General features: G+C 46.6%; 1 protein-coding gene and 1 long non-coding RNA gene across 2 annotated transcripts in view; one reads left to right on the forward strand and one right to left on the reverse strand.

Annotated features, from left to right (window-relative positions):
* The window catches only part of LOC137846970 (uncharacterized), a 475,040-nt gene that overhangs the window by 54,533 nt on the left and 393,106 nt on the right, over nucleotides 1-27,401 (reverse strand). The window lies entirely within an intron of this gene.
* On the forward strand, nucleotides 11,094-12,020 carry LOC137847223 (olfactory receptor 14C36-like). Its single transcript, XM_068665496.1, has one exon. The coding sequence runs from the start codon at nucleotides 11,094-11,096 to the stop codon at nucleotides 12,018-12,020; it is 927 nt and encodes a 308-aa protein (XP_068521597.1).

Below are 27,401 nucleotides of genomic sequence, written 5' to 3' on the forward strand. Positions count from 1 at the left end.
TGGATCCCTCTGCCCTTCAGAATCGCCTCCCAAGGGATTCCACCAACTAGTGTCCTGAGCAGCTCAAAGTCAGCCCTCCGAAAGTCCAATACAGCGGTTTTACTGGTCCCCTTCCTGGCTTTGCCAACAATAGTGAACTCCACCATTTCGTGGTCACTCTGCCCAAGACAGCTCCCGACAATCACATCCTCCACCAGTCCTTCTCTGTTTGTGAAGAGAAGGTCTAGCAGGGCACCACCCCTGGTAGTTTCACTAATCAGCTGCGTCAGGAAGCTATCTTCCAGTTTCTCCAGAAACCTCCTAGACTGCTTTCTCTGGGCTGTGTTGTGCTTCCAGGATATGTCAGGGAAGTTGAAATCCCCCACGAGTACAAGCGCTGAAGATTTCGCAACTTCTGTCAGCTGCCTGTAGAACTCCTCATCCATCTCCTCATCCTGGTTCGGCGGTCTATAGCAGACCCCGACCAGGACACTAGCCTTGTTGTCCCTGCCGATCCTAACCCAAAGGGACTCGATCTTGTCATTCCTAGCCTCGAGTTCTACAACATCGAAAGACTCTCTAATATAGAGAGCCACACCGCCACCCCTTCTGTGCTGCCTGTCCCTTCTGAAGAGCTTATAGCCAGGCATCGCAGCACTCCAGTCATGAGACTGGTCCCACCACGTCTCCGTGATGGCAACCAAGTCGTAGCCTGCCCGCTGCACGATGGCTTCCAGCTCCTCCTGTTTGTTACCCATGCTGCGTGCATTGGTGTAGATGCACTTCATCTGGGCCTTTACCTTATCCTCCGGCCTTGCCATTGCTCCCTGTGGCACAGCCCCAACAATCCTTGCTTCAGCCCCATCCCCCTTCTTACCTAGTTTAAAGCCCTATCAATGAGCCCCGCCAGCTCCTGGCCAAGGATCCTTTTTCCCCTAAAGGATAGGGACCCGTCTACGGCCATCAGGCCAGGTGCTGAGTAAAGTGCCCCATGGTTGAAAAACCCAAACTTTCTACGTTGGCACCAGCCCCGGAGCCACGCGTTTAACACGTGTGCTTTCCTTGTCCTCTCCGTACCCCTCCCTGTCAACGTAGGGATGGACGAAAACACTACCTGCACTCCCGCTCCATCCACTAACCGTCCCAGCCCCCTGAAGTCTCTTTTGATAGCCTTCAGGCTTCTGTCTTCAATGTCGTCACTGCCCGCCTGGACTATCAGAAGAGGATAATAATCAGAGGGGCGTACCAGGTTGGGAAGCTATTATCATAGCGTCATCATAGCAAAATTACAGCGTCATAACTGCACCATCTCAGCGTAATCACAGCATCATCACAGCGTCATCACAGCGTCATCAGAACATAATCACAGCATCATCTTAGCGTCATAACAGCATCATCACAGCATCATCACAGCATCATCACAGAATCATCGCAATGTCATCAAAGCGTCATCGCATCATCATAACAGCATCATCACAGCGTCATCACACAGTCATCAGAGCATCATCACAACGCAATCACAGCATAATCATAGCGTCATCACAGCATCATCAGAGCGTCTTAGCAGCGTCATCACAACGGCATCACAGAGTAATCAAAGTATCATCACAGTGTAATCGCAGTGTCATCACAGCTTCATCACAGCGTGATCACAGTATAATCAGTGTCATCAGAGCGTCATCACAGCGTCATCACAGCATCATCACAGCATCATCACAGCGTCATAACAGCATAACCACAGCGTCACAAGAGCATCATCACAGTATCATCATACTGTCATCACAGCATCATCACAGAATCATCAGAGAGTCATCACAGCATCATCACAGCGTCATCTCAGAATCAACACAGAGTCATCACAGCATCATCACAGCGTAATCACAGCATCATCACAGCGTCATCACAGCGTCATCGCAGTAATTGCAGCATTATTGCAGCGTAATACCAGCATCATCATAACGTCATCGTAGCGTCATCACAGCGCCCTAACAGCATCATCATAGCATCATCAGAGCCTCATAACAGCGTAAGCACAGAATCAGCACAGCGTCATTACAGCGTCATCACAGCGTAATAGCAGCATCATCACAGCGTCATAACAGCATCATCCCAGCTTCATCACAGCGTCACAAGAGCATCATCAGACCATCATCACAGCATCATCATAGTGTCATCACAGCGTAATCACAGCATCATCAGAGCGTCTTAGCAGCAGCATCACAACGGCATCACAGAGTAATCAAAGCATCATCACCGTGTAATCGCAGCATCATCACAGCTTCATCACAGCGTCATCACAGTATAATCAGTGTCATCACAACGTCATCACAGCGTCACAAGAGCATCATCACAGCATTATCACAGCGTCTTTGCATTGTCATCGCAGCGTCATAACAGCATCATCATACCGTCATCACAGCATCATTACAGCATCCAACAGCACAATCAGAGCGTTCTCACAGCATTATCACAGCATCATAACAGCATCATCTCAGTGTCATCACAGCGTCATCACAGCATCATCGCAGCGTCATCACAGCATCATCGCAGCGTCATCACAGCATAATCACAGTGTCATCACAGTGTCATCACAGCGTCATCACAGCATCATCACGGCTTCATCATAGTGTCATCACAGGGTCATAACAGCATCATCACAGCATCATCATAGCATCATTACAGCATCATAAAAGCACAATCTCAGCATCATATCTGCATTATCACAGCGTCATCACAGTGCCATTACAGAGTCATCACAGCATAATCATAGCGTCATCACAGCATCATCACAGCGTCATCACAATGTAATCACAGCATCATTATAGCATCATCAGTGTCATAACAGCATCATCACAGCATTATCATAGCGTCATCATAGCAAAATTACAGCGTCATAACAGCACCATCTCAGCGTAATCACAGCATCATCACAGCATTATTACAGCTTGATCGCAGCATCATCACAGCGTCATCACAGCGTCATTGCAACGTCATCACAGGATCATCACAGAGTCATCACAGCGTCAGAACAGCATCATCACAGCGTCATGACAGCGGAAGCACAGAATCATCACAGTGTCAGCACAGCATCGTCATAGCATCATCACAGCATCATCAGAGCGTCATCACAGCATCATCACAGCGTCATCACAGCGTCATAACAACATAACCACAGCGTCACAAGAGCATCACGATAGCATCATCACAGCGTCATCACAGCGGAAGCACAGAATCATCACAGTGTCATCACAGCATCATCACAGCGTCATTGCAGCGTCATCACAGTGTCATCACAGCATCTTCATAGCATCATCACAGCATCATCAAAGAGTCATGACAGCGTCATCACAACGTCACAAGAGCATCATCGCAGCATCATCACAGCGTCCTCATAGCGTCACAAGAGCATTATCATAGCATCATCAGAGCGTCATCGCAGCTTCTTCAGAGCGGCATCACGGGGCATCACAGCGTCATCACAGCATCATCACAGAATCATCACAGCGTCATCACAGAGTTATCACAGCGTCATCCCAGCATAAAAACACCATCATTGCAGCGTCATCAGAGTATCATCAGAGAATCATAACAGAATCATCACAGCGTCATCACAGTGTTATCATAGCGTTATAACAGCATCAACACAGCATCATCACAGAATCATCACAGCATCATCACAGTATAATCAGTTTCATCAGAGCGTCATAACAGCATCACAAGAGCATCATTACAGCATAATCACAGCATAATCACACCATCATCACAGCGTCATCACAGCATCATAACAGCGTCACAAGAGTATCATCACAACATCATCACAGCGTCATTATAGCATCATCACAGTGTCATAACAGCATTATCACAGCATTATCATAGCGTCATCATAGCAAAATTACAGCGTCATAACAGCACCATCTCAGCGTAATCACAGCATCATCACAGTGTCATTACAGCTTGATTGCAGCATCATCACAGCGTCATCACAGTGTCATTGCAACGTTATTACAGGATCATCACAGCGTCATCACAGCGTCAGAACAGCATCATCACAGCGTCCCAAGAGCATCATCAGACCATCATCACAGCATCATCACAGCATCATCATAGTGTCATCACAGCATCCTCACAGCGTCATAACAGCGTCATCACAGCATTATCATAGCGTCACCACAGCATCCTCACAGCGTCATCACAGTATAATCACAGCATCATCACAGCGGCATCTCAGCAGCATCACAGAACCATAACAGCGTCATGACAGCATCATCACAGTGTAATCATAGCATCATAACAGCATCGTCATAGTGTCATCATAGCATCATCATAGCGTCATCAGAGTATCATTACAGCGTCCTAACAGCACAATCAGAGAGTCATCACAGCATTATCACAGCATCATAACAGTGTAATCACATCGTCATCGCAGCGTCATTACAGCATCATCACAGTGTCATCATTATTTCATCTCGGCTTCCTTGCTGCATCATCGCGGCGTCATAACAGTGTCATCATAGCGTCATCACAGCGCCATCATAGCATCATCAAAGTGTCATTACAGCGTAATCACAGCATCATCACAGCGTCACAAGAGCATCATCACAGCATCATCAGAGCGTCTTTGCAGCGTCATCACAACGGCATCACAGAGTAATATAGAATAGAATAGAATATCCTGAGTTGGAAGGGACCCTTAAGGATCATCAAGTCCAACTCTTGACACCGCACAGGTCTACCCAAAAGTTCAGATCATGTGACTAAGTGCACAGTCCAATCTCTTCTTAAATTCAGACAGGCTTGGTGCAGTGACCACTTCCCTGGGGAGCCTGTTCCAGTGTGCAACCACCCTCTCTGTGAAGAACCCCCTCCTGATTTCAAGCCTAAATTTCCCCTGCCTCAGCTTAACCGCGTTCCCGCGGGTCCTGTCACTGGTGTTAATGGAGAAAAGGTCTCCTGCCTCTCGACACCCCCTTACGAGGAAGTTGTAGACTGCGATGAGGTCTCCCCTGAGCCTCCTCTTCTCCAGGCTGAACAGGCCCAGTGCCCTCAGCCGTTCCTCGTACGTCTTCCCCTCCAGGCCTTTCACCATCTTCGTAGCCCTCCTCTGGACACTCTCCAACAGTTTCATGTCCTTTTTATACTGTGGTGCCCAGAACTGCACACAGTACTCGAGGTGAGGCCACACCAGCGCAGAGTAGAGCGGGACAATCACCTCCCTTGACCTACTAGCGATGCCGTGCTTGATGCACCCCAGGACACGGTTGGCCCTCCTGGCTGCCAGGGCACACTGCTGGCTCATATTCAACTTGCTGTCTACCACGACCCCCAGATCCCTCTCTTCTAGGATTTGTTGCTTTCAAATCCTTAGTTGGACGGGAGCCATTTGCAAATTGGGGCAAGCTGATGTGTCCTGCCTCAGCCATTTGAAGCATGCTATACTTGAGTTTTTCAGCCTGAGTTTGCTAAAGATGACCCAGGAAGATTAACGGATGTTCACGTGTCTAGTAGGATTAAGGGAGAGTATCTCAGGTTTCCAATGGCCATTTCAAATCTAGGTCAGTCCCAGGAACCCACTGAAGAAGAGCTTTGTCTTTGAAAGGGTGTTCCTGTGCTGGGCTGGGCTGCAGTTGCAGGGACAAAGACCACTGCTGGCAGTGCAGGTGCCCTGGGAACTCCACCTGGCTCCACCTGATTTTCCCAAAGGGCTCTGGCATCCTGCAGGTCTTTAATGACATCTGACAGTCCAGGGAAGTGCCTGAAACACAACGAGGCCACTGGAGGTTTTCCTTGGTTGCTTATGGTCAGACAGGTGAATGTCCCCTTTCCCAGCTTCCTGTCTGGACCTATGCACTTCCCATCATTCTCCTGGTTTGCCCTCCTCTTACCGTTTAATCATTCAGACCACTCTCACCAACCCAGTTGCTACTTTGACTTTCAGTGAGTTCAAGCTCGTCCATCTCTCAGCAGTCTGTCTAATGGTGTCCTTAGTAAGACCCTCATCATTTATCATTGAATTAATATGATATGGATTAATATTAACACAATTATCTGAAATTTCCTATTACTCACTGAAAAATAAATCATGTACCGTCATCCTTTTGGGAAGGTAACCATCACTGGAGGCAACAAAACAAGGAATTTGAATATATATATATTTTTTTTTTAAACGGCAGCATAATTTCCTGTTGTTTGTTTTGAAATAGGAAAACCCCTGTTCTTTCCATCTAAGCAGGACTTCAAAGGAGAAACCCTAGACCAATACCTATAGGAGAATGATGCTCTAAAGTGAAACACAACAAAATTCAGCCTTTAAAATGAAGAAAGATTTTTATTAGATGCTCTTTGAAATCTTCCTCCTTAACTAGAACATGAAAGCGCTCCAATTAGCTGAACAAGTCTTGAAGACTTGAAGAAAATGGTGGGTGATATATGGCTGCTTAGGAGTTTCTGTGTTTTAATGAGTTCCATGGAGTATTTTGGTGCTGAGTCAATGAAACTTGGGTACTGAGAAGAGGATGATGCAACTGTGTGAAAAAGCAAATGCAAAAGGAAAAGCTGAAGTGACTTGGAGTTTTAATGGGCCCCACTGAGGGCTGTTACTAACAAAGCTTCCCCAGGGACATGTTAGGACAGATAATTGGAGGCCATGATTACAGACAGGCAAAGCACTGTGCTGAGAAAAGTCTTGGTTGGTTTTGGTGAAGCAAAAGGGCCAAGGCCTGACCCCAGTCACTGCGAGGAGAGATCCTGCACCCCCCTGTCTGGATCAGGACTTTTCTTGGGGATCTGAGGAATGTGGTGGGCAGTGTGATGCCATGAGAAGAACACTGGTGTGACACCACCCTGCCTCTGTACAGGGTTGCAAGGAATTAAACACTGCAATGACTTTATCTCATTTCCTCATAAGCTCTAGCTAAAGTGACAGGGCTGTAGGGTCCTTCCATTCTTGCCAGCACTCTCTGCCTTCTCCTCTGCAGGATTTAAAATGCTGTCCCACACTTTTTCCTACTTCCTGGAAGTCTTCAGACACTCATCTCTCTTCACTGCCTTGCACTCATCCCAGCATTTCCATCATTTCACAAATGTCTCATCAACCCTCACCAGCTGTTCCTTGAAAAACGAAGCTAGGGTCTGATCGTAGATACTCACCAGCATCTTCCAAGCCAGGGGCCTGCTGCTGCCCAGTCATGGACTCAAGCAGAAGGGACAGGACAACCCATCTGGGGGCCTTCTTTCTGCCTGGGTCCTCCTGGCTCTGGAGGCAGAGGGGATCCCCCAGTCAGCATGCCAAGCAGGTGCCTTCTGCTGGCCTAGCAGGGCCACTGCCAGATGTCAGCCCAAAAGTGCAGCTCCCAGGTCTATGTCAAGGGTGACCTGTCAGCTGTTTCAGGCAGAAGTGACCTCCCAGTCCCTTTGCGTGACACATTCCTGCTGCTGCCCAATCAAGTGCAGAGACAGAAGTGACCTCACAGTCACTGCCACAGTCACATTGCTCCTGCTGGGGCAGGAGATCCTGAGGCAGAGCTCATCTCTCCCTTGTCCTCTGTGGACTGGGGCTCAACTTTCTGGTTTAGAGAGTAAAGAAAGATATAGTTGTAAGGTTTGGTGTTCTGTTTGTGGTGTCAGGTCTCTGGTTAGGGTATGGGCAAACATTATGGCTTAGGGTTTTGTTTAGGTTTGTGAAGAAGTCTAGGGATAAATAGAGCATTTTAATATTACTTTTAAGGGTGGGGATTAGGGTGAGCAAGAGAGGAAATGTAAGAAAAAGGGGCTATGCGCTGAGCTTTTCTTTAGGTAATATTTTGATTTCTGCTTTCCAATCGTGGATTCCTGTCAGGATGTTGCACTAATGTTTAGGTTGAGGGATTCTGTTGAAAATAGTTTAGAAGCCCTACATGACTGTTTGAAATGAGTTTTACAGCAGCATCAAGATTACATGAACCCTCTTACCTCTACAAAGGTAAGCTTCTGAGCTCCTCTTCACTTCCTCTTCCCGCACCCCAATCTGACATCTCTCCTGGCCAGGCTACTCCTGACCTCCCCATATCAGTCATCTAACTGGGATCAGCTTTCTGATGGCTGTCATTATATCAAAGTACCTGTCTCTCCTCTGTTGGCTACTCTATTCTGTGGTATTAGACTGCTCTAGACTCCAGACTCTAGACTCTGTTGGCTATTCTGGTCTGTTACTATGAAAGCCTCCTGTGGGAATTGTTAGGGCAGATAACTAAAAGCCATGATTACAGACAGGCAAAGGCACTGTGCTGAGAAATCTTGGTTTGTTTTGGTGACTCAGAAGGGTCAAGGCCTGACCCCAGGAGGGGAGATCCTGGCCCAGGAGGGGAGATCCTGCACCCCCAGCATCCCCATGTCTCGCTCTTCCTGGGGTCTGTGTGGCAGGGGGTGATACCCACAATACCATATGTGAAGGACAATGGTATGACACCTCCCAGTGTTTGCAAAGGTTTGAAAGGAGAATTCATGGTCCCAATGCCATGAGTATAACATGTCTCCTTATAAGCCAAGGCCAAGGGGACAAAGATGTCAGTGCTGCTGAAGCCTTCCATTCTTGTCAGAGCCCTCTGCCTTCTCCTCTGCACGCTTTCCTGTGCTCTCCCACACTTCCCTGAAGGCTGCAGAAGACTGCAGACCGACAGTTCTCTTCCAAACATTGCTTTCACTCTGCTATTTCCATGATTTCACTGCTGCATCTCTATTCTCACCAGCTGTTCCTTCAAACACAAGGGCATGGGCTGATCCAAACTACCTCTGGGTGACCTCTGGAGCCACGGCACAAGTGTCAGTGCCTCACCTCCAAGTCAAGAATTTCATCTATCTAATCTAAATCTACCCTCTTGAAGTTTAAAACCATTCTCCTTGTCCAATGATAGAGTCATAGAAATCATAGAAACACAAATTTGGAAAGGACCTACAAGACCATTTAGTCCAACCTTCCTATCACTAATACTACCCACTAAGCTACTGAGCCATATCTCCTAGCATCTTGTCCTGGTGCTTCTTGAACACTGTGATGGTCAGTGACTCCACCACCTCCCTGAGCAGACCATTCCAGTTCCCGACTACTCTTTGAGAGAAAAAAATTTTTGTGATACCTAATCTAAACATCCCCAGGCACAACTTGTGGCCATTTCCTCAAGTCTTATCATTAGTTATCTGAGAGAAGAGGCCAACCCCCGCCTTACATCAACCTCTCTTCAGGAAGTTGTAGAGTGCAATAAAGTCTCCCCTGAGCCTCCTCTTCTGCACACTAAACAATCCCAGTTCCCTCAGCCAATCCTCATAAGACCTGTGCTCCAGAACCCTCAACAGTTTGGTTGCCCTTCTCTGGACATGTTCCAGGACCTCAATGTCCTTCTTGTAACAAGGGTCCAAACCTGAACACAGTGCTCAAGGTGTGGCCTCACCAAAACAGAGTACAGGGGGATGATCACCTCCCTGCTCCTGCTGGCTGCACTATTTCTAATACAGGCCAGGATGCCCTTGGCCTTCTTGGCCACCTGGGCACACGGCTGGCTCATGTTCAGCCGAGCATCCATCAACACTCGCAGGTCCTTTTCCTCTTCACAGTCTTCTAGGCACTCTGCCCCAAGCCTATAGCATGCATGGAGTTATTGTGGCCAAAGTTCAGGACCCTGCACTTGGCCTTGTTGAACCTCATCCCATTCACCTCAACCAAGCAATCCAGCCTATCCAGGTCCCTCTGAAGGGCCACCTACAGATCCTCATGCGGATAATCACTACCTCCCAACTTGGTGTCATCTGAAGACTTACTGAGGGTACACTCAATCCCCTCATCTAGGTCATCAATAAAGACCTTAAACAAGATAGGTCGCAGTACCGACCCCTGGCGGGACGCCACTTGTAACAGGATGCCAGCTGGACTAACCAAAAATATTGGTTAAAAGCTCTGAGGAAGGCTTTAAGGACTTTGCATGGACAGCAAAGTCCATACAAAGTTACTGTACTGGGTCTGGCTGGGATGTTAACTTTCCCTGCAGCAGCCCATACAGTGCTGTGCTCTGCACGTGGAGCTAGAACAGCAGTGGGATCACAACAGTGTTGTGTCTGCTGCTGAGCAGTGTTCGCACAGCATCAGGACGCTCTCTAACCCTCCTAGGGGGTGGGCAAAAAAGTGTGGGAAGTACATTTGTGGAAGTAGAGAGTAATTTCTTCCCTCTGCACTTCCACATAGGCTTTATTTGTTTTGTTTGATTGTCTGTTTGTGTTTCCCTTTCCCCCTGCCTTTTCCCCTTTTTTTTCCCTTAGTTAAATTATTTAGTTCATAATAATCTTTCTCTATTAATAATAATAATGATTATTTTTTCCCCTTGTGCCTGAGGTTCATGGGCTCATCAGCCAAGCCCCCAGAGGGGTGATTGCAGTGCCTTGGGCTGGTGTTGTGCTGCTGAGCTGGGCCGGGCTCATGGGACAGAGAGAGCTGCTGGCAAGAGGGCCGTGGTGCAGAGAGACAGCTGTGCCCAGGAGCAGCTCCTCTGCACAGCGCAGCAGGGCTGGGGGCTCTGACCGCAGCTGGCACACAGAGAGGACAGAAGGAGAGAGGGCTTGGAGGCACTGAGGAGCGCAACAACAGAGGGCAGCGTGTGGCAGGACACATCTGCAGGCTCTTGACACTGTGAGGCTCTGGCAGCAGGGCCATGCAGGTGGGGTTGCCAGAGGGGTCTTGTACAGCTGGCACATCTGATGGCTGATAGCATCTGTCAGGTTGAGTCTCTCTGTAGAAGATGATTTAGGGAATGTCATTTATAAGGGGTCATTTCCAGAAGAAGATTGAGGCTTTGTTTATCTAAAGAAGAAGGCTTTTTTTTTTGGTTCTGTGCTTTCCGATTCCTGCACTGCAGGGGAGGCAAGTTTGAGGTTAATGTGTTCTCAGGATTGTACAGGAGACTGAGAATCCCAGAGCATTGCACAGAGAGATCAGAATGGAAACAATGAGATTCTGGCAGGTTCTCCTGTAAAGAGAGAAGATCTCCTGGGGGGTGTGCTAAGACAGGGAATAGGTTTTCCTCATTTAAGTCTGTTCTAACTTTGATCTGCATTGTCATCTTCGACAGGAGGCTGTGCTTAATGTCAGCAAAATGCCCAACAGCAGTTCAGTCAGTGAATTCCTCCTGCTGGCACTCACAGACACACGCGAGCTGAAGCTCCTGCACTTCGCGCTCTTCCTGGGCATCTACCTGGCTGCCCTCCTGGGCAACGGCCTCATCCTCAGCGCCGTAGCCTGCCACCACCGCCTCCACACCCCCATGTACTTTTTCCTCCTCAACCTCGCCCTCCTCGACCTGGGCTGCATCTCCACCACTCTGCCCAAAGCCATGGCCAATGCCCTCTGGGACACTAGAGCCATCTCCTATCAAGGATGTGCTGCACAGGTCTTCTTTTTTGTCTTCTTGGTTGTAGCAGAGTATTCCCTTCTCACCGTTATGGCCTATGACCGCTACGTTGCCATCTGCAAGCCCCTGCACTACGGGAGCCTCGTGGGCAGCAGAGCTTGTGCCCAGATGGCAGCAGCTGCCTGGGGCAGTGGCTTTCTCAATGCTGTCCTGCACACGGCCAACACATTTTCCCTGCCCCTCTGCCAAGGCAGTGTTGTGGACCAGTTCTTCTGTGAAATCCCCCACATCCTCAAGCTGTCCTGCTCAAATACCTACCTCAGGGAAGTTAGGGCTCTTGTTTTTAGTGTTTTTTTGGCCTTTGGTTGTTTTGTTTTCATTGTGCTGTCCTATGTGCAGATCTTCAGGGCTGTGCTGAGGATGCCCTCTGAGCAGGGCCGGCACAAAGCCTTTTCCACGTGCCTCCCTCACCTGTCTGTGGTCTCTCTGTTTGTCAGTACTGCCATATTTGCCTACCTCAAGCCTCCCTCCATTTCCTCACTGTCCCTGGACCTGGTGGTGTCATTTCTGTACTCGGTGGTGCCTCCAGTAGTGAACCCCCTCATCTACAGCATGAGGAACCAGGAGCTCAAGAATGCAGTGAGGAAATTGTTTCCATACATGCTTCTTTAGCATCTGTGATGTATTCAGAGGACATACTCTTAATAATATGCAAATATTTTGATTCATACTATATCATATCATTTTTATCATTATTAGTGTTATCATAACATTGTCATTAATAATAATCCTAACAGAAATAAAAGGGTATTTGGGAAAATGACACAACATTTTAAAAATTATTTTTCTCTGTTAATATTTCAACAATACTTTATTTTGGTTTTAGTAGTATAGTTCTCAGCATTTTGAATGTTACATTTTGTCTTAGTTTTTACCATATCATTTAATGTACACAGAGATCATGTTTCCTTTGTTGTTAAAGACAATAAAGATATTATTGGAAATTCATTTGTCTCAGTATCCTTCTCTTTCCATCTCCTCTGGAGCATCCTATGGGGTGACTTATGTCTCTGCACTTGATAGGGCAGCAGCAGGAATGTGTCACGGAAAGGGACTGTGGGGTCACTTGTGTCTGGAGGTGGCAGGTCACCCTTGCCTTCTCCCTGGGATCTGCACTTTTGGGCTGACATCTGGCAGTGGCCCTGCTAGGCCAGCAGAAGGCACCTGCTTGGCATGCTGACTGGGGGATCCCCTCTGCCTCCAGAGCCAGGAGGACCCAGACAGAAAGAAGACCCCCATATGGGTTGTCCTGTCTCTTCTTCTTGAGTGCATGACTGCACAGCAGCAGCAGGCACAAGGCTTGGCTGTGTCTAGCCAAGAAGCTGCAAAGCCAGCAGCAGGCCCCTGGCTTGGAAGCTGCTGCTGAGGTGACTTGTGTCTGGTTGGCTGAGAGGCTGCAAGGAGCCCAATGGGTTGGGATGCCTACTTCAGGAGTGGTTTCCACTCTGAGGGAGCTTTCTTTGGTAGTAGGAAAGAGCAGGAGAGAAAAAACTGCCACATAGTGTTCCAGGGAAGGCTGGTACTCAATACAAGGAGGAAGAAATGTCCCTCAAAGGGTCATGCTGTTGTCCCACAGGTCACCCTCTGATCAGACCCTTGCTTCGTGTTTCAAGAAACAGCTGATGAGGGCTGACAAGACATCAGTGAAAGCAAGGGATGAGAGCAAGATGGTGAACAGAGATGGGTGTCTCCAGACTTCAAGGAAATAGGGCAATGTGTGGGACAGCATAGGAAAGCCTGCAGAGGAGAAGGCAGAGGGTGCTTGTAAAAAGAGTAGGCCCTAACTGCCCTGAATTTTTTGTCCCTTCGGCTAGAGCTTAGGAGGAGGTATGTTATATTCATTGTGATGGGGACTCACGGATTCCTTTCAACCCTGTGCAGCTGCTTGGAGGTTTCATACCACAGTTCTTCTCACAACATCCCACTGCCCACCACATTCCACAGACCTCAATGTTATAAATGGCTCAGGATTCAATTTAGGATTAAATGAAAAATAGGATTTATTAAAGTAATATAAAGGAATAGAGGTAAGCAAACAGCGCTGGGTGCACCGGGAGTCTCCGCTCCACCAGGACGCACACCAGTTACATCAAGCAGCTGAATTTTATGCACCTAGACTAATACATATTCATTACTACTTCTAAAAAGGTAGATTATTATAATTAGCTTCCGGAGTCCGGTTCCTCCTACTGGAGCATGCGCATCAGTCTCCTCTGGGGGTCTCTAGGGGTCTTTCATGCTGAAGGCTCGTAGTCTTCCTCTCACCCTTTGTACTTACTCGGCACTATTCCAAGTTTATGGAACACTCTCTGTACACTCTCCGCAGGTCTTGTCTCCCAACCGTCCTTCAGCTTCTTTTCTCTTCCTCTTAATCTCTTGGCCCCCCTGGCCAGATACCAAGGATCCCATAACAGTCACCAGCAGTCACCGGTTATTATCAGTTGTTCTGAAACTCCCAAACAGGTTGGCGATTCACGAGCAATTAAAACATTCTTTCCCAGCTATTCACAGTCATCTACATAACATCTATAGCAGTGTTAAATCAATCTCGACAGAGAAGACAGAAAAGAAAAACTGTAACTGTTAGAACTAGAAGTCAGGAATAACAAAAGCAAACAGGTTCATAAATTTAAGGAGTGTTTTCTGAAGACGTGATAAACTGACTGGAATGAGGGGGAGACCGGAGCACACTGCATCTGTGGTTCAAGAATTAAATTGCCAGTGCAGGGCCCAGAGGCAGGCAGGATTCAAACAGAATTATTACATTATTACAGACTTATTTATTTATGGACACGAATTTATGGACACGAATTGGAATTGTTAAAACATTCCTCACATCAAGAAGAACCTTGAGCTAGACGTGGGGGTGCAGGATCTCCCTGTCCCGCAGCTGGGGTCAGGTCTTGGCTCTTCTGCATCACCAAAACCAAGCAAGACTTTCCTCAGCACAGTGCTTTGCCTGTCTGTAACCATGGCCTCCATGTATCTGCACAAACAAGATTTTGGGGAGGCTTAGTTTTTAACAGCCCTCAATGGGGCCCATTAATATTCCAAGTCACATCAACTTTTCCTCCTGACTTTACTTTCTCTAGCAGTTGCATTATTCTCCTCTCAGTACCTGAGCTTCATAGACTCAGCACCACAATACACCATGGAACTCATTAAAATGCAGAAACTCCTAACATCTCTTCCATAGTATTCTTCAAGCCTTCATGTCTTGTGTAGCTAATTGCAGAGCTTGCATGATATAGTCAAAGAAGATTTCAAAAAGCAGCTAATAAAAAAAAAAAACTAGTTTTAAAGGCTGATTTTTGCTGCATTTCAGTTTTGAGCATCATTCTCCTCTTGCTATTGATCCAGGGTGACTTATTTGGAGACCTCCACAGGGAAGAATAGCAGAGTCTAGAGGGCTGACACTTCCACTGCCAGCAGTGGTCTTTATCCCTGTAACTGAAGCCCAGCCCAGCACATTAAACCCTTTCTAAGACAAGTCAGGTGTTATTTTTTCTTTAGATAAATAAAATAAAATAAAATAAAATAAAATAAAATAAAATAAAATTGAAATGACCATTGGAACCAGAGAAATTCAGCTTAAATATTAGTAGGTGAAATTCAGCTGTAATATGAGTAGGTACCTGGTCATCCATGGTCTCTCTTGCGTCTTCTGTAGAAAACTCAGGATGAAAAGTAAAGACATCTACTTTTTTTTTTTTTTTTTTACTCTACTCTTTACTCTACTCTTTTTTCAAAAATCCTACTTTTTTCAAAATCCTACTTCCTCTGCTGTAGATGCAGAAGGCAAAAAGAATTGCATTGTTCCTTACACTACTCTGGGACGTGTAACCCAGAACAGTCTTACAAGGAGCAGCTAAGGGAGCTGGGATTGTTTGGCCTGGAGAAGTGGAGGCTCAGGAGTGACCTTTTAGCTCTCTATAGCTACCTCAAAGGAGGCTGTAGAGAGGTGGGGGTTGGTCTGTTCTCCAACATGCCCAGTGACCAGACTAGAGGGAATGGGCTAAAGTTGTGCCATGGGAGGTTTAGGTTGGCTATTAGGAAAAACTTCTCTACTTGTGAGATATGTTCATCAGATTCATGTCAGTATGGAACAATGCTAGGGCCGCATGGTATGATGAATGTGACCTTCTGTCTTACATACCCTTGTATAACCACAAGTCTAAGAAAAACAGAGTGGTTAATGCATATAGTTCTTGTATCTTGCAAAGGAATGTTTTTGCAATTCGTGTCAGTAAATAGTCTAAGACCATTCTATGTTGGAAAATAGCATTCCTCATCTGGGTAGATTGGTCAGCTAAGAGATCCAGAGCTGTTGCTGTTTGATTAGTTATTAATTCGAGAACTGCTTGTAACCTAATTATGCGATTCAAATTATAAATAGGTTCTCGAGCTCCAGATATTACCTCATTTGGATTCCATGTAGCTGGTCCATAATACTGTATGATTCTTTCAGGAGGCCATTCGTTTTCTCTCCATTTTTGAGCACTACCTCCGGCTAAAGAGGTATCAATGTATCGTTTCTCCCTATCAATATCAATATCATCATATAATTTTATTCCCAAGTGATTCCCTTGTATTTGAGATAATAAAAAGAATAAAGGTCTTATGTATCCCACGTAACATACTCCTGACCAATCTTTTGGTAGCCTTTTGTAGACCCGTTTGCCACATACCCAATAATGTCCTTTTAAAGCCCACACCCCATTTGGAAAAGGACCGTCCCACTCTTTTTTATTCCTTGGGGCATGAAAATACAAGGTGTTCTCATTACCAAGAGGCCCCGTTACAATGTTTGCCTCATTAATGCTTGTATACATACACTTCCAAGCCCCCGCACTAGATTCCCACTCACAATTACAACTAATTTCTCCTTCACGATTTGTCATATTACGAGCTGACCAGAAATGTTTAAAAGAAACTTGTGTCCCATTCTCATTTTGCCACCTCCAGCGGTAGACTTTTACCACATGCTGTTCACTGGTGGTGTTATCACGCTGACAACTCAAAATTTGAACGTCAAATTGTCCTTTTGATTGTGCTCTTGCCATGGCTTTACACCCAGGCCCAAAAAATTCCTTAGATGAGCATCTCAGCCAAGTCCCGTTTTTTAGCTGGACATGTGTGGTATTCCATTTCCCTTTACTTGCTGTACAGTTTATAGGTCCACATTCAGGATCAGTACATTCATATCCAGGGGACAGAGTCCATTTACAAGTGCTTTCTCCTACTTTTACTGTTCCTGTTCGGTTTAAACAGTATATACCTTTTCTTGATGAATGCAATTGCCACGGGTCCTCCTCCTCTTTCCAGAACTGTGTTCCATCATGAACCTCACTCAAATTACTAACCCACCACTTAGGTTCGACTGGGCCAGCTACCCAAGGCCAACTTTCAGCTTCTCCTGGTCCTCCACAAACCCAGCAATTGCTAAGATTAAAAGCCTTAGCCACTTCCTCCCCCAAAATAAAAAAATTATTTCCATGGCTCAATTGCCCTTGTAAGAATAGTACCAGGAAGTATAACATCCTTCTGCGTCGTCCAGCGAGTATCGTAAAAGTGTGAGAAATGCCTTGGGGTTGGATCCACCTCCAGAATCTGTTTAAACTCGTGTCACTGTTCGGCTTTCGAGAGTGATTCAGCTCCTGGAAAACTAATTACAATAGGTTAAAAAAAACCAACAAAATTCTTACTATATACATACATTTTCCGTTTGCTCATTTGTTTCTTTCTCTGGGACAGCTTGATTTCAGTGCGGGAGAAGTCCGGTAGAGGCCCTCACACTCGGCAGTCAATACCCATAGGGGTTGCCTCCCTCGGTAGACTATACACACCGCAGTGGAGAGTCCTGCCCCGGTCTTGCCTTCTCACCTTTCTTCATTGCGGGCTTGCTTGTCCCCTTCTTCTGGTGTTTCATGTAAAGCATGCCCTATTTCCGGAATATTAGTTCTTTTTAGTTTTAATTTCAGTTCCCCAGGAGCGGACTCAACCCTCCAAGTTTTGGTATTTATTGGTCCTTTTACTCTGGATGCATGGGTCCAACCCCTTTCTGCTGTTCTCACAGCTGTTTCGGTGGTAAGTAAAACAAGGTACGGTCCCTCCCACCGGGGCTGTAAAGATTCTTCTTTCCAAGTTTTTATTAAAACCTCGTCCCCTGGTTGTATTTTATGGATAGCAAATCCTAAAGGTGGTGTTTGAACCAGTATTCCAATTTCTCTTAGTTCTTGCAACCTTTTCCCAATAGTAATTATATATTTTTGGATACTACGATCTTCAACTACATTGTCTCCCAGAGGAATTCCCTGTGAATAAGGCATACCATATAACATTTCATATGGTGATAATCCAGTCTCACTATGTGATTTAGTTCTTATGTTTAAAAGTGCCAATGGTAAACATCGAGTCCAAGGCATTTGTGTCTCAACCATTAATTTAGCCAATTGCTGTTTTATTGTTTGATTCATTCTCTCTACTTTCCCTGAGCTTTGTGGGTGCCACGGAGTATGATATTCCCACTGAATACCTGTCGTGGTTTAACCCGGCTGGCAGCTAAACACCACGCAGCCGTTCGCTCACCCTCCCCCCTCCCTCTCTGGGACGGGGGAGAGAAATGGAAAGTGAAGCCCGTGAGTTGAGATAAAGACAGTTTAATAGGACAGGAAAATAATAATAACAAAATAATAATAAAAATAATAATAATAATAATACAATGGTGATAATAGGAAAGTAATAATAGTATGTACAAACAAGTGATGCACAATGCAATTGCTCACCACTCGCTGACCGATGCCCAGCGTAACCCCGAGCAGTCCGGCCCCTTCCCCCCAGCTAGCCACCCCTATATATTGTTTAGCATGACGTCAGATGGTATGGAATACCCCTTTGGCTAGTTTGGGTCACCTGTCCTGGGTCTGTCCCCTCCCAGCTCTTACTGCACCCCCAGCCTGCCCGTTGGCAGGACAGAGCAAAAGGCTGAGATGTCCTTGGCTTAGTATAAGCACTGCTCTGCAACAATTAAAGCATCGGGGTGTTATCAGCACTCTTCTCATCCTAAGCCAAAACACAGCATTCCACCAGCTACTAGGAAGAAAATTAATTCTGTGCTAACTGAAACCAGGACATCTATCCACCCCTTATTCCATACCATTTATGTCATGCTCAGGTTACACTCTTTTCCATACATTCTAATTAGTCACCTATAGTAATCATGGTAGTGATAACATACAGTATAATATACTATTTAACATGGTACAATTCAGTTCATGGGCTATTCTCACCCAGTATTAAATCTCCTTGAGGTACACACCGGACCTCTCCGTTCTTTTGCATCACCCACCAAGTGTATCCAGGTCCCTGAGCGAAAACAATTCCACGAATAGGTTTGCCTTTTCCTGAGGCAGGAGTAGCCCAGACTGTTTTACCCAGCATATTTTTTACATGCACTACAGGAACTTTATCCCCATCTACAGTACGTAACAGGTTTGATTGGGCAGGTCCAGCTCGGTTGGTAGATCCCCTAGTATTGACTAACCAGGTGGCCTTTGCTAAATGCGTATCCCAGTTTTTGAACGTCCCAGCGCCCATTGCTTTCAAGGTAGTCTTTAACAGGCCATTGTATCGTTCAACTTTCCCGGAGGCTGGTGCATGATAGGGGATATGATACACCCATTCAATACCATGTTCTTTGGCCCAAGTGTCTATAAGGTTGTTTCGGAAGTGAGTCCCATTGTCTGATTCTATTTTTTCTGGGGTGCCATGTCGCCATAGGACTTGCTTTTCAAGGCCCAGGATGGTGTTCCGGGCGGTGGCATGAGGCACAGGATATGTTTCCAGCCATCCGGTGGTTGCTTCCACCATTGTAAGTACGTGGCGCTTGCCATTGCGAGTTTGAGGGAGTGTGATGTAATCAATCTGCCAGGCCTCTCCATATTTATATTTCAGCCATCGTCCTCCATACCAAAGAGGCTTTGACCGTTTGGCTTGCTTGATTGCAGCACATGTTTCACAGTCATGAATAACCTGTGCTATAGCGTCCATGGTCAAGTCCACCCCTCGATCACGAGCCCATCTGTATGTTGCGTCTCTACCTTGATGGCCTGAGGTGTCATGGGCCCATCGGGCTATAAATAATTCACCTTTATGCTGCCAATCCAAGTCCACCTGAGCTACTTCAATCTTAGCAGCCTGATCCACCTGCTGGTTGTTTTGATGTTCTTCAGTAGCCCGATTCTTGGGCACATGAGCATCTACGTGGCGTACTTTCACAGCCAGGTTCTCTACCCGAGCAGCAATATCTTGCCACAATGCAGCAGCCCAGATGGGTTTGCCCCTACGCTGCCAGTTGTTTTGCTTCCATTGCTGTAACCATCCCCACAGGGCATTTGCTACCATCCATGAATCGGTGTAGAGATAGAGAACTGGCCATTTTTCTCGTTCAGCAATGTCTAAAGCCAGCTGAATGGCTTTCACTTCTGCAAACTGACTCGATTCACCTTCTCCCTCAGCAGCTTCTGCAACTCGTCGCGTAGGACTCCAGACAGCAGCCTTCCATCTCCGATGCTTCCCCACAATACGACAGGACCCATCAGTGAACAGGGCATATTTCTTTTCATTCTCTGGCAACTGGTTGTACAGTGGGGCTTCTTCAGCACGACCCACCTCCTCCTCTGATGATATCCCAAAGTATTTGCCTTCTGGCCAGTCCATGATCACTTCCAATATTCCTGGGCGACTGGGGTTTCCTATTCGAGCCCGCTGAGTAATCAGTGCAACCCACTTGCTCCATGTAGCATCAGTTGCATGATGCGTAGAGGGGACCCTTCCCTTGAACATCCAGCCTAGTACCGGCAATCGGGGTGCTAGGAGGAGCTGCGCTTCAGTACCGACCACCTCCGAAGCAGATCGAACTCCTTCATATGCTGCCAATATCTCCTTTTCAGTTGGAGTATAGCGGGCCTCAGATCCTCTGTATCCCCGACTCCAAAACCCCAGGGGCCGACCTCGAGTTTCCCCAGGTTCTTTCTGCCAGAGGCTCCAGGTGGGGCCGTTCTCCCCGGCTGCAGTGTAGAGCACATTCTTTACATCTGGTCCTGTTCGAACTGGCCCAAGGGCTACTGCATGGACTATTTCCTGCTTGATTTGTTCAAAGGCTTGTCGTTGTTCAGGGCCCCATTCAAACTCATTCTTCTTACGGGTTACTTGGTAGAGCGGGTTTACAATCAGACTGTAATTTGGGATGTGCATTCTCCAAAACCCCACAACACCTAGGAAAGTCTGTGTTTCTTTTTTGTTAGTTGGTGGAGACATAGCTGTTATTTTGTTGATCACATCCATTGGGATTTGACGACGTCCATCTTGCCATTTTATTCCTAAAAACTGGATCTCTCGTGCAGGTCCTTTGACTTTATTCTGTTTTATGGCAAAACCGGCTTTCAGAAGGATTTGGACTATTTTCTTCCCTTTCTCGAAAACTTCCTCTGCTGTGTCACCCCACACAATAATGTCATCGATGTACTGCAGGTGTTCAGGAGCTTCCCCCTGCTCTAGCGCAGACTGGATCAGCCCATGGCAAATGGTAGGGCTGTGTTTCCACCCCTGGGGCAGCCTATTCCAAGTATATTGGACTCCCCTCCAAGTGAAGGCAAATTGTGGCCTGCACTCTGCTGCTAGAGGGATGGAGAAAAATGCATTAGCGATATCAATTGTGGCGTACCACTTGGCTGCCCTCGATTCAAGTTCATACTGAAGTTCCAGCATGTCCGGCACTGCAGCACTCAGTGGTGGCGTGACTTCGTTCAGGCCACGATAGTCCACTGTTAGTCTCCACTCGCCATTAGACTTTCGCACTGGCCATATGGGGCTATTGAAAGGTGAATGGGTCTTACTGATCACTCCTTGGCTCTCCAATTGACGAATTAGCTTATGGATGGGAATCAGGGAGTCTCGGTTAGTGCGATATTGCCGCCGGTGCACAGTTGTGGTAGCGATTGGCACTTGCTGTTCTTCGACCCTCAGCAACCCCACAACAGAGGGGTCCTCTGAGAGACCAGGCAAGGTAGATAATTGTTTAATGCCCTCTGTCTCTAAGGCAGCTATACCAAAAGCCCACCGGAACCCTTTTGGGTCCTTGCAATATCCTCTTCTAAGATAGTCTATGCCAAGGATACATGGAGCATCCGGGCCAGTCACAATACGGTGCTTTTCCCACTCATTCCCAGTCAGACTCACTTCAGCCTCCAATACAGTCAACTGCTGAGATCCTCCTGTCACTCCACAAATATAGATGGGCTCTGGTTCTTTATAGCTCGATGGCATTATAGTACATTGTGCACCGGTGTCTACTAAAGCCTTATACTTCTGTGCGCGTGATGTGCCAGGCCATCGAATCCACACAGTCCAATAAACTCGATTGTCCCTTTCCTCCCCCTGGCTGGAGGCAGGGCCCCCCTAATCCTGGTCAGAATCTTCTTCGTTTCTGTGTTTGAAGGATTGTCTGCTGGAAGTTGGAGCAGCAAACTTTTCGGAGAATCCTTTTTTCCTGATTGTTTTCTTTTGCAACTCACGTACCCGTGCCTCTAGGGTCGCGGTAGATTTTCCATCCCATTTTCTCATGTCCTCTCCATGGTCTCGTAAGTAAAACCACAGGGTGGCACGGGGTGAGTACCCACCATATCGTCTTCCTTGTGTGGGTGAACGCCTACCCCTGACAGCTGAGACACTGCTTTGTGCAGGTGCGGAGGAGAATAATCTCTCTTCAAGTTGGTGAACCTTTTCAGAAAGTTTCTCCCAAGTGTTCTCTTTTGGTCGGTGGGCACTGGTTGGTTCAGGTGGGGAGGACAATAGATTCTCTTCAAGTTGGTGAAACTTTTCAGAAAGTTTCTCCACAGCTGAGACGCAGGCCTGTAAGGAAGAGGAGAGACTTTCTTCATACTGCCGGAGTTGTTTAGCCGCTTCATCTACTGTGGGTTCCTCATCCTCTTTCCAGGCCATTACTGCCAATGAGCTGGCATATGATGATGGTGCACTCCGTACAAACTTCCGCCACATGGGTCGTGTACACTTGACTTCATCTGGATCTTTGGATGTTTGTCTGAGGTCTGGATCCTCATAAATCACTTCCCGTACGGCTAATTCCCTCAGGTACTGGATTCCCTTCTCCATAGTGGTCCACTTGCCTGGTACACATAAAATATCTTCCTTGAAGGGATACCTTTCCCTCACAGCTGAGAGGAGACGCCTCCAGAGGCTGTTAGATTGTGCTCCATCTGCAATTGCTTTGTCAATGCTGGCGTCTCGAGCAAGGGATCCCAACCGTCTGGCTTCCCTGCCGTCTAATTCCACACAATTGGCTCCAGAGTCCCAGCACCGGAGCAGCCAGGTGACAAGCTGCTCACCTATACAGTGACCAAAATCTTTTCGCACATCTCGTAGCTCGCGCTCGTTTAGGCTTCGGGTAGTTACTGTTGCTCTTTCGGCATCCTCATCTTCCTCCTCCTGAATCCTTGATGGCCCAGCGTCGTCATCATCTTCGTCATCTCTATACTTAGTTTTGGCAGAAGCTTTACCTGGATTGGCAGAAGACTCTCTGCGTTCTAAACGACTTGAATTTCTATACCATATTTTCACCTTCTCTACAGGGGCAGCTTGCACTGCTACTGCTCGTTTCTCTGACTTTGTTACAGGGTCTGCCACAGAGGTTGGAATACCCTCTGCAGGGGCAGCTTGCACTGCTACAGCTCGTTTCTCTGACCCCGTTACAGGGATTGGAATACCCTCTGCAGGATCAACTTGCACTGCTACAGCTCGTTTCTCTGACCCCGTTACAGGGATTGGAATACCCTCTGCAGGGTCAACTTGCACTGCTACAGCTCGTTTCTCTGACACGGCCACAGGAGCTGGAGCGGCTGCAGGAGCTGGAGCAGTTGCAGGAACTGGGACTGGAGCAGCAGTAGGAGCTGGAGCTGGAGCGGCTGCAGGAGCTGGAGCTGGAGCGGCTGCAGGAGCTGGAGCTGGAGCGGCTGCAGGAGCTGGGACTGGAGAAGTTGCAGGAGCTGGGACTGGAGCGGCTGCAGGAGCTGGGACTGGAGCGGCTGCAGGAGCTGGAGCTGGAGCGGCTGCAGGAGCTGGGACTGGAGCGGCTGCAGGAGCTGGGACTGGAGCGGCTGCAGGAGCTGGGACTGGAGCGGCTGCAGGAGCTGGGACTGGAGCAGCTGCAGGAACCGGATCTGGAGCAGCTGCCGAGTCCACCGTAGGGGTCACAGTGGCCGTTGGATCTGTCACAGGGCTTGGAGTGGCCGCAGGGTCTGTCACTAAGTTGATAGCAGTATCAATGGCAGCTCGATAGGCATGAGCCAGGCCCCAGCACGTTACAATGATTTGTGTTACTTTAGAACTGCCAGAATCATGACACCTTTTTTTCAAGCATTCTGCCAGTTTTTGAGGATTTTGCCATTGTTCAGGGGTGAATTTCCAACACACTGGGGGTGCCAACTGCTCTAGATGCCTGCCCATATCCGCCCATACTCCCTGCCACCCACAACTATCCTGCCTCCGGGCACATCTCCGGAAGAGCTTCCCAAGTAGTTGTTTAACTTTAAGCAGAACCTGAAGTGCATTCATGAGGCAGAACAACAAGACTATGGTACTCTGAGTATTCCAGAAATATTCAATATCTTGGAGAGCTATTGTGACAAGCTCAGGGGATAAGAGGGTGGTGAAGGAGGAAGGCAGAGTGACCCAGGAGGATACAGGGGTGGTGAAGGAGAAAGGGAGAGTAAGCAAGTAAGGAAAAATATCCTCCCCTTTCCCCTCCACAGATTGACTCCCTAATGGAAAAAAACAATAGGTATAATTGCTAATAGTTTCCAAGATACAGTTTCCAAAGTACAGAGTCGACGATGTTACTGAATACAAATAACAAGTTAGAGTCATGACCACATATTTCATCGTCTCATAAGCCATTGCTACAACACACAGTACCATAATGATCTGAAACCAGGGCCCGGAGAGGATAAACAACACGACAGAGAGCAAATACGGAAAATAATGTACTATAATACTCAATTTGGAAAACAGGCGCAGCAGAGTTGAGATTAAAGCAATCAGCATCATGACAAGTGACTATTAAGCAGGTCTAATCCTTACACCAATTTTAGTTTAACACACTCTGGTCAGATCTGCCGTTATCTCAACCTTTCGGGCCCCACGTTGGGCGCCAAAAAGGCTGTCGTGGTTTAACCCGGCTGGCAGCTAAACACCACGCAGCCGTTCGCTCACCCTCCCCCCTCCCTCTCTGGGACGGGGGAGAGAAATGGAAAGTGAAGCCCGTGAGTTGAGATAAAGACAGTTTAATAGGACAGGAAAATAATAATAACAAAATAATAATAACAATAATAATAATAATAATACAATGGTGATAATAGGAAAGTAATAATAGTATGTACAAACAAGTGATGCACAATGCAATTGCTCACCACTCGCTGACCGATGCCCAGCGTAACCCCGAGCAGTCCGGCCCCTTCCCCCCAGCTAGCCACCCCTATATATTGTTTAGCATGACGTCAGATAGTATGGAATACCCCTTTGGCTAGTTTGGGTCACCTGTCCTGGGTCTGTCCCCTCCCAGCTCTTACTGCACCCCCAGCCTGCCCGTTGGCAGGACAGAGCAAAAGGCTGAGATGTCCTTGGCTTAGTATAAGCACTGCTCTGCAACAATTAAAGCATCGGGGTGTTATCAGCACTCTTCTCATCCTAAGCCAAAACACAGCATTCCACCAGCTACTAGGAAGAAAATTAATTCTGTGCTAACTGAAACCAGGACAATACCTAATGATTGACATAATAATTTTATTATTTTAGAAGTAAAGTGTGTGCCTTGGTCAGAATCAATGTACTGGATTATCCCATATCTAGGTATCAGGTGTTCCAATAAAATTTTTGTCACCACTTGTGCCGTAGCTCGTGCCACAGGATAAGCTTCTACCCATTGTGTTAAATGATCCACAATTACCAATAAATACTTGATCCTCCCTACTTTAGGTAATTCGGTAAAATCAACTTGTACTCTCTCAAAAGGCCGATATGCTGTTTTTCTTCCTCCCGCTGCCGCCTGTCGGAATATTTTCTTATTTATTTTCTGACAAGTTAAACAACCTTGTGTGACTTGCTTTGCTATTTCAAAAACCCCTATACAACCAAATTGTTTAAGTAAATGATTACTTAGTGCTCTTGTACCCCAGTGTGTTTGTGTATGCAAACGTTCCAATATTTGTCTTGCATAAGCCTTCGGTAACATCTCTCGTCCGTCTGGCAATGTCCATTTTCCTCGTTCTAATTTAGCACCTATTTTCTCCAGTTTTGTTCGTTCTTCAGGAGTGAACCTCTTTTCTTCTTCTTCTTTTTCTTCTTCCTGTCTTTCTTCTTCCTGTACTATATTGATTTTAGCAGCCTGAATTCTTAAAGCTGCTTCTTGAGCTTCTTTATCTGCTAGATTATTTCCCCTAGTGTGGTATTCCAATCCTTTCTGGTGCCCTCTTACATGTACTACTGCTATTTCTTTAGGTTCCCTTAATGCTTTTAAAATTTTCCTTATTAATTCTTGATGTATAAGATTTTTCCCTTGCGTATTAATTAAACCTCTTTCCTCCCAAATCTTTCCAAAGGTGTGAACCACTCCATATGCATATTTAGAATCTGTATATATAGTTCCACTTTTTCCCTTCAATAGCTCCAGGGCCCTGTGTAGGGCATACAGCTCGCAAGCCTGAGCTGACCACGATGGACTCAGGGGGCCCGATTCCACAGATTCTAGGTGTTTATTAATTATGGCATACCCTGATTTTCTTTTTCCTTCTACTACTCTAGAGGAACCGTCTATGAATAGTATCTCCCCCTTCTCTAATTCAGTATCTCTCAAATCAGGTCTTACTTTAGTCTGGGTCTCGATTACCTCCAGACAATTATGTTGTAATTCCTCTGATGGTTTTCCAAATAAAAATTGTGCTGGGCTCTGAGCAGAAGTTACCTTCAGTTCTAAATCAGGGGAGTCAATTAGTATAGCTTCATACTTTAGGATCCGACTGTCTGTTAACCATTTCTCTGCTCTCTGTTGTAAGACGCTTCTGACATTGTGTGGAGTGTACACTTTTAAGGGGGCACTGAAAGTAATCTTTCTCACTTCTTCTATTAATAATGCTGTAGCGACCAAAGCTTGAAGACAAGCAGGCCACCCCCTGCTTACTGGATCAAGTAATTTAGAACAATACCCCACGGGTTTTTTAATTCCTGCCCACTCTTGAGTAAGGACTCCATATGCTGTCTGGTTTGATGTGTTCACAAAGAGATAAAAGGGTTTCTCTAGATCTGGGAGACTTAGTACAGGTGCTTGTATTAATGCTTTTTTTATTTCTTCAAATTTTTGGTCATCTTCTGCGGACCACTTAAATTGATCATCAATTAATTTCTCATATAAAAATTTAACCTTCTCACTATAGCTTTCAAGCCACGGTCTACAATATCCTAACAATCCCAATGTTTGCCGAATTTCCTTTTTAGTTCGTGGGGGTCTTAAGGAGAGGATCCCGGATACCCTGTCAGGATCCAATTTCTTTTCTCCTCTGCTCAACCAGTGTCCTAAGTATTTTACCTCCTGTTCCACAAATTGTAACTTTGATCGAGACACCTTTAATCCCTTTTCCCCCAGGAAATTTAACAAATCAATAGTAGCTTTTCGGGTTCCTTCTTCAGTCTCTCCAGCTATTAATAAATCATCCACATATTGCAACAACTTTACCTCCCCGGGTAATGTAAAATCTTGTAAAACTTTCTCCAAAGTTTGACCAAATAGATTTGGTGACTCAGTGAAACCTTGTGGTAGCACGGTCCACCTTAATTGTTGTTTTCGTCCCGTTTCCGGGTCTTCCCACTCAAAAGCAAAATAATCCCTGGAATTTTCATCTAAAGGGCAGGTCCAAAAGGCATCTT

The sequence above is a fragment of the Anas acuta genome, chromosome W, assembly GCF_963932015.1.
Source record: "Anas acuta chromosome W, bAnaAcu1.1, whole genome shotgun sequence".
Lineage (NCBI taxonomy): Eukaryota > Metazoa > Chordata > Aves > Anseriformes > Anatidae > Anas > Anas acuta.

What these genes read in the sequence shown, in the direction of transcription:
- LOC137847223 (XM_068665496.1), top strand. Translation starts at nt 11,094, where the DNA reads ATGCCCAACAGCAGTTCAGTCAGTGAATTCCTCCTGCTGGCACTCACA.